Source organism: Apium graveolens, chromosome 9, assembly GCF_009905375.1.
Source record: "Apium graveolens cultivar Ventura chromosome 9, ASM990537v1, whole genome shotgun sequence".
In the NCBI taxonomy this organism is placed as follows: Eukaryota; Viridiplantae; Streptophyta; class Magnoliopsida; order Apiales; family Apiaceae; genus Apium; species Apium graveolens.
In genome coordinates, this window is record NC_133655.1 from 270,511,054 (window position 1) to 270,523,295 (window position 12,242).

At 35.2% G+C, this 12,242-nt stretch overlaps 1 protein-coding gene across 1 annotated transcript; it reads right to left on the minus strand.

Moving 5' to 3' along the window:
- Positions 1–4,513: 4,513 nt before the first annotated feature.
- Positions 4,514–5,542, minus strand: LOC141686325 (uncharacterized). Its single transcript, XM_074491366.1, has one exon. It carries the CDS (start codon positions 5,540–5,542, stop codon positions 4,514–4,516), a length of 1,029 nt encoding a protein of 342 aa, XP_074347467.1.
- Between the last annotated feature and the right edge of the window lie 6,700 nt (positions 5,543–12,242).

Below are 12,242 nucleotides of genomic sequence, written 5' to 3' on the forward strand. Positions count from 1 at the left end.
TAGAGGAACATCTACTTGGAATCTGGAAAATGTTAAATCTAGTCCATAACTTTTCTACTATTTACTTTGCATTTCTTTTTATATCTTTTTCTTATTTGTTAGTTGAGTTATCCTCTAGGTATTTGTGTGTTATTGTCTAACAAACAAATAGGGGGAGATTGTAAGTCATATGTCATAGCCTATTTGTATATTCGAGGATTCAACTCAACTCAAATAAGAATGTAATAAGTAAATAGTGGATCTACCGTCAAAAGAGATCTCACGGAGTAATATCTGTCAAAGGATTCAGAAACAAGGTTCATCTACAGACTTGAGGAATTAATTCACTGGAAGAAGTTCAAGAAATTGATCATGCCTCAGTGATATAAATCAAGAGTGTGGATTTAATCAAGTGACAGAGATCTCGTCAGAGTATCATTAATTACAAGGATTTAATCTGAAGAAAATCAAAGTATCAAAGTCAAGACATGAAGAAACGTCACGGAAGTTAGTCACTTATGAACCAGACAATACATCGAGTGTCAACGTTGAAGTGGTGGAATTGATTCATAATTCTCAGTGATTTTCAGAAGATATTCAGAAGATTGGTTGCTGCTCAGGGTTAGTATTAATTCTCTATTAATTAATTAAGTCATATAATTTAATTAAGAAAATAAATTATATCTGCAAAGATTAATTTATTTGATTAATTAAATTAATTGATTAATTAATTCAGAATTAATATTAAGGTTTTTTAGAATTTAAATTGGATTAAAATTCATTTAAATTCAGCAAGTCAAACTGATTGTACTAGTATGACAATCGGTATGACAATCAATAGTCATACCGAAAGTCATGCTAGTACAAACAATTGTCTTGCCGAAAGTTACACTGGAAGAGAATTATCTTGCTAGTTCAATCAGATTGTCTTGCTAGTACAAATAATTGTCATACCGAAAGTCTCTCCAGTTCAACAGATTGTCTTGCTAGTACAATTGGATTGTCTCACCGATTGTCATTGCAGTTCATTCTATTCTGTTGTTTGATTAAAAGAAGCAGAAGCATAACACAATCAATCATCCAACAAAAACAGAACCCGAGAACAAAAGAAAAAGAAGCAGAACAATATTTCATCTTCTCTGCAAAACTTCAAGATCAATTTCTAGATTGTAAAGTTAAATCCAATCAACTAGAAATCTTTATCTTGTTCTTGTGTAACAATCTAGCGGATCAAAATCCCTAGAACTTAATCTCAAATCGCGTTTAGCATTTGATTCTAATTATTGCAAAAATAGAAAAAGTTCATGTCGAATTTATTCTAAATTTGTGATAATTAATTTGAGATTAATTCCTTGTAATCGATACAGTTGTTGTAACACCTTTCAAGTTTAATAATATTCTTATTTAACTTGAATTTTGTTTCATATTTTTATTCCGCATTTAATTCGATTATTCGGTACTGTTTGTATTCAACCCCCTTCTACAAACACATTGGGACCTAACACATGAGAGCGCCAATTGCACTGAGATATGGAACTTCAGTTCCAAGAGTATCTTCATCTTGTTTTCTAGGACGGAAAGGATCCTTTTCAACCTCGAGTGATCGAACAACCATTGGTATGGTTAGTGGATGAGCTTTGTCCATGTAGAACCGATCAAGAATATTTTAAGTGTAGTTTGATTGATGAACAAATATTCCTGAAGATAAGTGCTCTACATGTATACCTAAACAAAATCTTGTCCTTCCAAGATCTTTCATTTTAAACTCATTTTTCAAATAGTTAGCAGCATTAGTAATATCTTTAGTAGTACCGATAATATTCAAATCATCCACATATACAACAATAATAATAAAACCAGTTGATGATCGTTTAATAAAAATGCAAGGACACACTTGATTATTAACATATCCATCATTCAATAAGTATTTACTAAGCCTGTTGTACCACATACGACCAGATTATTTCAAACCATACAATGATCGTTGTAATTTAACAGAATATAAATGTCAAGGCTTAGTGTCCTCAATATTTAATCCTTCAGGAATTTTCATATAAATATCACTATCAAGTGATCCATATAGGTATGTTGTCACAACGTCCATCAAACGTGTTTCCAGTTTTTCCATACAAGCCATACCCATTAGAAAACGAAAAGTAACTACATCCATCACATGAGAGTATGTTTCCTGATAATCAAAACCAGGTCTTTGAGAGAATCCATGGGCTACTAGCCGGGCCTTATATCTCATAATTTTATTTCTCTCATTTCATTTTCGTACAAACACCCATCTATTCCCAAGGGGACTACAGCAGCTGGTGTTTGGACTGCAGGTCCAAATACATTTCTCTTGCGCAAGGATTGTAATTCTTCTTGAATCGCAATTTTCTATTTTGGCCAATCATCTCGGTGTCGACACTCTTCCACACTTTGTGGTTCAGGATCAAAGTTCATAATAATATCAGATGCCACAGAAAAAGCATATACATTATCAACCTCAATACTCCCACGATCCAGTAATTTCACGTTTTGGACATAATTCATTGAGATCTCATAATTTCCAGGTACCTTTGCTTCTGTGGAAGCATTTGCCACTTCGGGGGCTGGGGCAACATTCTCTTCTGGAGGTTATCCCACGTCAGGGAGTTTTGTTACAGCCACTTTAGGGGCTTGAACATCTTCAGTAGGCAATACCACTTATGGGGTATTTTTTGAAATTTTTTCCACTTCTGGGGCAATTCCAATCAATTTCCGTTTTCGTGGTACAATATCTTTTGCACCAATAGGTCTATTATGCTTTTGGCATGACTTTGAATCACCAATCAATTCCGCTGAAATTGATTTATTGCCAGGAATTTCAATCCTGGCCGGAGCATTAAATGCAGGTATTTATTGTGAAATATTTCAAGAATCATTAAATGCATCTGGCATTTGATTAGCAATATTTAGCATATATATAATTCTTTGAACCTCAGATTCACATTGTTTAGTACGCGGATCAATAGCATTTAATCCTAAGGCATTCCATGATATTTCTGAATTTAATTTATGCAAAATTTTATCTCCCCCTAATGTAAGGAACATAGATTCATCAAAACGACAATCAACATACCGAGCAGTAAAAACATCACTAGTTAATGGTTCTAGATACCTTATAATAGACGCAGAATTAAAACCAACATATATACCAATTCTTCTTTGAGGTCCCATTTCAGTTCTTTGTGGTGATGATATATGAACATACACAACACAACCAAATACTTTTAAATGAGATATATTAGGTACTTGACCAAGAACCAATTCTTGAGGGGATTGTTTGTGGTAAGAAGAAGGCCTTATTCTAATTATATTTGCAACATGAAGTATTGCATGATCCCAAACAGATATAGGTAACTTTGCTCTTAGGAGTAAGGGACGGGCAATAAGTTAAAGTCTTTTAATTAAGGATTCTGCCAAACCATTTTGTGTATGTACGTGAGCTACCGGGTGTTCAACTGAGATTCCTACTGACATACAATAATCATTAAATGTTGCAGATGTAAATTCAGTAGCATTATCTAGTCGGATTGATTTAATGGGATGGTCAAGAAATTGAGCTCGGAGTTTAATTATTTGGGCAAGTAATTTGGCAAATGCTGTATTTCAGGTTGTAAGTAGACATACATGAGATCATCCAGTTGACGCATCAATTAAAACCATAAAGTACCTAAATGGGCCAGAAGATGGATGAATAGGACCACAAATGTCACCTTGAATTCTTTCTAAGAATTTCGGGGACTCAGAATGAAGCTTAACTGGGGATGGTCGGACAATCAGTTTTTCTAAGGAACATACTGAACAATGAAGTTCATCTTAGGATATTATCTTTTGAGTTTTAAGAGGATGTCCCACAGAATTTTCAACGATTTGACACATCATAGATACTCCTGGATGACCAAGTCTTTCGTGCCAAAGGGAAAGTAGTTTTGGGTCTATGACTTTGGGGATGTTGACACTATGAGATTCAAGAACTCGTATACTCGTAACATATAATCTTGAAGAAACCGAGTGAAATTTTTCTAAGACCCTTTTATCGTCAACGGTGTTTGAGGTGATGAGAAGGTATTCTTTTTCATTCTCATTAATAGTTTCAACGTGAAACCCATTAAGACGAATATCTTTAAAACTCAGTAGGTTTCTAGTTGACTTGCTATAGTATAGAGCCTCTTGTATGTGTATATGTGTCTTATTTGGTAGAAGAAAACTAGCTTTCCCAAAACCTCTGATTATATTTGATGTACTCGATACCGTCCATACATGTGACTTGGTTTTAGTCAACTGTGAAAAGTATTTCTGACTCTGTAAAATAGTGTGTGTGGTTGCGCAGTCAACAATGCATATATCTTCCATCTCTATATATATAAACGAAAAACATCTTTATTAAAAATACACCGAGTACATAGAACAACAACATGAAATAAGTATAAAATGAGTACATAATGGAAATAAGTAAAATACAAAGGAAATAAGTAAATCAAGACAATACATATGAAGTCTAGTCGTCTAAACCATAATAAAGATTAACACTAGTATCTATTTCATTTGAGGCCTTATTGACTGGTTCATTAACTAGATTATAATTAGCGAAGTTGGTTTCAACTCTCTTTCTATTATTCCTTTTGGATGACTCGTAGAGATCAACAAGATGTTTGGGTGTGCGACAAGTACGTTGCCAGTGCCCCTCAGATCCGCACCTATGACAGATGCCTCGGTTCTCTCCTTCTTGGGGTGCCTTTCTTTTATTTGGCACTTGACGTTGCCATTTATGGTGGCCAGAGTTGTAACCATCACGTTGCCACTTCAGGTGGCCAGAATGATATTGATTGCGAAACCGACCACAGAAATTTCCATGTCCACGGTTTCGTCCATAACCCCGTCCTCCTTTATGCCCTTTCCCACGTTCATTCTTCAGGAATGACGGGTTATGTACTTCAGGTAACTGGGCAGAACCTGTGGGATGTATCTGATGATTTTTCAGTAGAAACTCATTATTCTTTTCAGCCACAAGAAGGAGAGATATCAGCTCGCCATATTTCTGAAAATTCCGCTCCCTATATTGTTGATCCAGGATCATAGTGTTAGGGTGAAAGGTTGAGAGGGTTTTTTCAATCATTTCAGCATCAATAATATTTTCACCATATAAAATTAATTTTGAGCTTATCTTGAAAAGAGCAGAATTATATTCAGCTACATATTTGAAATCCTGTAATCTCAAATTAATCCAGTCATATCGGGTAGATGGCAAGTGAACAAGTTTCTGGTGATCAAATCTATCCTTGAGATTATTCCGAAGGGTGAGTGGATTTTTGATAGTGAGGTACTCAGATTTTAGATCTTCGTGGATGTGATGCCTAAGAAAGATAATTGCTTTTTCATTTTGTTCAACAATTGAGATTTTTTCCGGGTCAATAGTATCTTTTAGGCCATTAGCACTAAGGTGTAATTCCGCATCAGGGACCCATGATAAATAATTATTCCCCGAAACATCCAAGGCGACACACTCTAATTTTGTAAGATTCTCCATTTTGAATATATTTTAAATAAGATATAATATGTCACATAATATTTAAACTGACAAGTTGAAATAATAACTTTATACAAAAGTTACGACGGCATAGCCGGCCAGAAAACTTTTGATTATTACTTGACGGCAGCGCCATTTTTATAGTAGTATTACTTGACGACAGAGCCATCTTTATAGATTTCAATTAGTAACATAAATAAATATGTAATAATAATTTGAATAAAATGATAAAAGAAATCGTACCTCTTTTATGAAATAGTTTTAGTTGATAGAGACTCGTGGGTCAGAATAAGTCGTAGCTCTTTCGAGAATAAATTTCAGTTGGCAGAGACTCGTGGGTCAGAATAAGTCGTAGCTCTTTCAAGAATAAAGCTTTAGTTAGCAGAGACTCGTGGGTCAGAATAATTCGTAGCTCTTTCGAGAATAAAGCATCAGTTGGCAGAGACTCGTGCTGATGACGTGTTATAAACCTTGACTGAAAATATTAGTTATGTTTAATGTGAGGAAGTATAGGAGAATAGAAGATATAGAGAGAAAGTTGTATCTCATTTCATTAGCTAAATGAGCTATTTATAGTAGTTGGTTTACAAGTCTTACTAAGTAAGTTATTCAAATCTTCTTCATTAAGTATTGTAAGTCTTCCTCGATAAGCTTTACAAGTCTTCCTCGATAATCTTTACAAGTCTTCCTGATTAAGTTTCTTTCTTAAGAAGCTGTGCAAGTCTTTCTCAGCAAGATTTGAGAGACTTCCTCGATACGCTTTGACAATCACTTTATATTTATTCAAATATTTGAACACTTTTTATTGAAGTTACAAATTTGTAAATTACACCAATTATACTCATTTAAACATATACAGATCTATCTAGGGTTTTTGAGAGTCGACCCCAAAATTAGAGTTCTAGTCACCGCTTCTCCATTCTCCAACCTTCATCCATCGATTGATCAAACCCCATTTCACTCTCCCATCTCATCTTTTATTTATCTATAATTTTTTTTTTCAATAAAACTATGTGTTAGGAGTTGTCTCACATCGTTTGTGGGAGGGGCAGTTTGCTAGAATATAAGCAGTCAGCCAACTCCAATTAGTAATGAAGCCTTTTGGGAGTGACCCAGAAACAAACCCGTGCGGGCTCAGCCCAAAGCGGATAATATCATACTAATGTGGAGTTAGGCCTGCTCAGCAAAGCCCAACAAGTGGTATCAGAGCTATGGTTATAACGGTCCATAACAATCTTACGTGGGCTCCATAAGTGACCTAGGAAGAGGCAGATGGGCTTGCCCTAGAATGGGCTCAAGGAAAAGACAGACGAGCCTTCCAGTATGGGCTTCGGGAGAACAGATAGTCAGATGGACTTTCAGTATGGGTCGAGGGGGTCGGACCCGATATGTGAAGGGGGATATTGTTAGGAGTTCTCCCACATCGTTTGTGGGAGGGGCAGTTTGCTGGAATATAAACAGCCAGACAATTTCAGTTAGTAAGGAGGCCTTTTGGGAGGTGCCCAAAAACAAACCCGTGCGGGCTCGACCCACAGCGGACAATCACTACTAGAAAAATGCCCTTAGACATCGGTTATAAACCGATGTTTTTTTTTCAAACCGATGTCTTTACATGTGTAGAGAAAGGTAGGGGTCTATAACATCGGTTTTTAGCCGATGTTAAAGATTAACATAGACATCGGTTTTCTAAGCAAACTGATGTATAATTAGCCCTTTTTTTAGTAACATGTTAAAACTAGATTGTGAAAAATGGTATTTAGGAGGTTAAAAAGCACTATAAATAACATGGAAGAACTTTTAACTGATAGACATCAGATTCTTAAAAAAAATGATGTCTTAAATTCTATAGTACATCGGTTGGTCTGTGGAAGCGATGTTAAAGAGGACCTTAGACAAGAGTTCTCTTCCAAGATACGATGTTATATGTTATATATCACATCGGTTTTCCTTGATGTAGCGATGTCAAAGTTCTTATTTAACATCATTTTTCAATGGAACCGTTGTGCATTATAGTGAAAGACATCAGTTTATTTCAATTATTTTAATATAAACTTTTACTTTTGACATCGATTTCACTTGCACAAGTCGATGTGTTTTAACATTTTAGACATCGTTTTCATTCCATAGATTCATAAGTGGAAAGTGATATAAAACCATAGATTAAAGAAGCATTTAAAACAAAATTAATCAAAAAATGATACTGTCATTAATAATGCTAGTAATATAATTAGTATTAACGAAAAAACATATATATATATACATACGAAAAATCATTCTAATATCACAGAAATCGCTTCTGCTTCAACTACTGTAAGACTATGGTTGGGGATACCAAAAAGAGTTCATCATTGAGTGCAACATTGATAAATCAGAGGAGATATATTTTTCCTGGCTTCACCTTTAACTTGAACGTGTCTGCAGATGAAGCTAAATAGAATTATAACAGATGAATAACCAAAAAGAAAAGTAACCAGCGGACTCCCTCTGCTCACCTTTACTTGCTTGGGTAGTAACATTGTTCTTCTAAATATATGTGCATGTCTCCCACCAAACTCTACTATGCCATTAAGTCTAAAAGATTCATTAAGTTGGTGGAATATGAATAAAGTGTTTGCAAACAACGAAGATCAAGCTTATTGTGGAGTCAGACTCGAGCTAAGCTCGATAAAGTGCTTCTGAACACCGATAATTAAACTTTATAAAGTCAAATTCTATACACTGTACATTTTCAAAGAATCAAATTCAAACACATTGTTCGAGCCCGTATTTAACTCGAGCTGAGTTCAAACACTGTAATTTCTTAACCAAACCCAAACATGAGCACACTAGCAGTTGTGCTCTGCTAGTTACAGCCCTATTAACATATAAGTCAACATGTCGTGACACGTTCTTTGACTTGTTACATACCTTATTAGGAAATTAATGAAGCACTCGTGTAACTTACAAGTCCATTGAAAACTATAAAACCCCAGATTTATATAGCAGTTCTTCCATTTCTACTCTCATACACTCGACCTCTCTATAGTGTGCTACTTATGTGCTGTACCAGGGTGGATGCCAAACAGCTACTAGCCATGGAGTCACTTTTTTGTAAACTTTAGCCAGATCACTTTTCATGTCGAATTGGATAAGAATAAGGAATATTGTCATTCATGTGTTCTTTTACCTGACTTATCATATGTTGTGTAGGCGCCAAGCATCACAAAATGTATACCACCAGCATCGAAGGAGTAATAGAATGTTGATTTAGATCCACTTTCTTCAGATGGGAATGCAAATCGAGAGCTGTAAGCCTCAAACATTTTGTCATCAACCTCCTCTTCTATCTCATGATTCCCTTCCACCACCATCATTGGAAATTTAGACAATAGTGGTTGCATGTATCTGAAACAGTAACTACATGATTATACGTGAACGCATAGGGCTGACCAAACAGATCACAAGAACATTACAACTAAATTAAGAAGCATATATTTACACAGTCAATTTCAGAAAATTAAATATCACAGAAAAATCAAAAAATAATCAAGTAACTGGAATTTAACAAAGATCAATAGAGGGATGGACGGTTATGCTGTTAAATTTAATGTAGACAACCTAATTATTCATCGACTTCTTATTCAATAAAAACATGCCGAGCCCCCCTGATTCTCTACTGTGTTGGGTGATAAGATATTTTATTTCATTTTTTTTAAAAAAGTGATAAGATGATTTTTGCTTTGAAAAATCATCATATTAACCCTTATTATTAAAAAGAGAAGATACTTCTCTGTCAAAAAATTATAATGAATACAGATATGAACTTTATGCCTAAAAGCACATGATGGTAAAGGAAATGATAAAATCAAATTTGAGAGTGAAGAAATAGGACAATCACCTTCCCCAGAAATCCCAACGAGGTTGATAAGTCTCATGTATAGGAGTGTGTGTGCATCAATGCATGGTGATAACAAGGAAATTTAATCTTAATGGGCATACCAAAACAGTAGCATCACGAGCAGCTATAGATAAAATGTCTGCACAAGATACCACTCTAGGGCATATTTTCTCAACGGCTTTCTTGGCTCAGTCTATGACATCGTATCCTTTTATAGAATTATTATTGGGAGGGGCACTCTTCTCGCTTTGGATAGTAGGAGAATCATCAAGTAATGCAAGTTGTAAAAATACATGTAGCACATTATCATGGTATGATGTGGTTACCTGAACAAGCAATCATGGAAGTAAAGGCGAATGAGTGATCCTGCCAATCTACGCTCTGCAGATATGGAAGTCCTAACGTGTGTTTTAACCGTACTTTGTAAATTCGGACAGGTAGTATCATAAAATGAAGTAGATAACTGGGCATTGCATTAAATGCAAAAGAGGCCAACAAGAAGTAGATAACTTCACCTGCTATAAGGGAACCTCTGCATTTGCTGGTTCCAAGAATTTAAAAATGTTTCCCTTGCACGCTGAAGCCATTATAGTAAGCAAATAAGCAATCCAGATGATAATGGAAAGAACTAAATAAATATTATCATACCTGATTACCGCCTTTTTGAAGGGCTTCAACTTCTTGTGAAGTAAATTTAGACATGGAAACGGAGTTCACACACACCGTGAACTCACGGATGCAAACCATGAAAACTGAACAAGTAACAAACAACATTTTTCCATAAACACAATGTTTTCTTTTCTCCCACCTTAGGAACCTTATTGAGCATCATATGCCATGCATAGTTGAACATATGGCAAATCATACAATTATTTTAAAATAGTGTACTTTGCGGATCTTAAGGTGAGACATAATCTCAATTCAACAAGGATGTCGGCATTAAAGAAATGTTTATACAAATGCAATAAATTAGGTTAACGTACTCACTGTATCCCACTACATGTTATGCAAACAAATGTCCAGAAGGTCGTGCAGACATAGTGGGGTCCCTGTAAACGGTAAAAAATATGCATTAGATGCTTGGTGAGGAAATCACGGAAAACAGTCATGGAAATCAAATAAAGTTTACATTAATGAGGCAAGTCAATACTGAAAAATAAAATCAAAATCCAGTGTTTTCCCTAATTCTAAGCATTGACATCGCTCACGAAAACAAAACATTTTACTTATAAAGATATTATACAAAAATAGTATTTTAAGAATTACGCTCTATCCTGTGTGCAATACTCTACTCCTAATAATAATTTATCATGCTCGATTATGTTCTAAACAATAGGAAAGAAGTTGAGTATATGAGCAAATGTTGTAATTAAAACTCACAAAATTAATAAATTACATAAATCTAAACATTTCGCAATTGCATATCAAATTACATTCCGTAAAACTGAACATTACATGAACAAAACAACACGCCATATCCAATTCAAGAATAGATCTACACATCCACAACACAGATTTCAACATACACAATATCAGCAAAAAGAGACATACACAGAAAAAGCAGAATTATTGTAATCAAAGCAAAAATGTGCATAAAGATTAGAGTGGGTAGTGTGGTGTCCTTGACATGCTCAATAGACTTGTTGCCTGACCCCGAACTTGCTTCAACTTCAACCTTGGAGACATGTTCCTCATTACGAGCTTACTTAATCATGTTCAACCTCGGGCTTAATATACTTAATCCTAATTTTCAAAAATTAACATACACAATAGAAGATAAATAAAAAAATCTTAATTTTTTCAATAATTTAAAAAAACTCGTAAATTGACAAGTAGAGAAAGATTACCTCCATGGCATCGAGCTAAAGATGATAAATGTGGAATCCATCCATTGGGAGAACTACGGCCATATGAGGTGGATGAACTTGTGAATCAAATGCACAAAACCTAATGGTTAGTGTTGATTCTCATCAATAGCGGAACCAAAATATGACTTGAGAAAATATGAGTCTGCAACATGAAAGTAAATGATATATAACAGAAATCAAATCAACAATAAACGAAACTAAGTCGGTCGAGAAATTAGGGTTCCTCGTAACTGGAATTTGAATAATTGAAGGTGTTGTTCAATTTGGGGTTTAATTGGAACCCTAATTTAGTTACAATATGAGATAATTATGGTTTAATCAGGGTCTAGGATATAGAGAGAGAGAGAGAGAGAGGAGACAGACGGAAGGGAAAGAAGACAATGTGCGCGAGAACGGGAGTGAGATGAGTATGAGCGAGAGAGAGAGGAGTGCGAAAGGGGAATATAATTTTCAGAGAGAAGAGAGAAGAGACAGTGAGAGAGTTTAGAGAAGAGAGAATGAGAGAGAGGGGGGAAATGGTTTTGGTTAAGGGGGGAAAAACTTAGAATAAAATTTTTGTTGGGGGGAATTTTTTGGTATATCAACGGGGGAAAGTAAGAAGCGGGCTTTTTTTATTTTTTTAAAAACGATTATAGACATCGGTTGGTTAAGATACTGATGTCTTACAACACCTTTAACATCGGTTTTAAAGCGACCGATGTTAAAACTGTTTTTAACATCGGTGACATTTCTAACCGATGTTAAATGGGTGATGTCGTAGGCACTATTTCTAGTAGTGAATATCATACTAATGTGGAGTTAGGTCTGCTTAGCAAGCCCAACAAGTGGTATCAGTATGGGTCAAAGGGGAGTCCGATCACATTGAAGGAGGCAGATTCGACTGGTGTCGAGTTCGATGTGTGAAGGGGGAGATTGTTAGAAGTTGTCTCACATCATTTGCGGGAGGGGCAGTTTG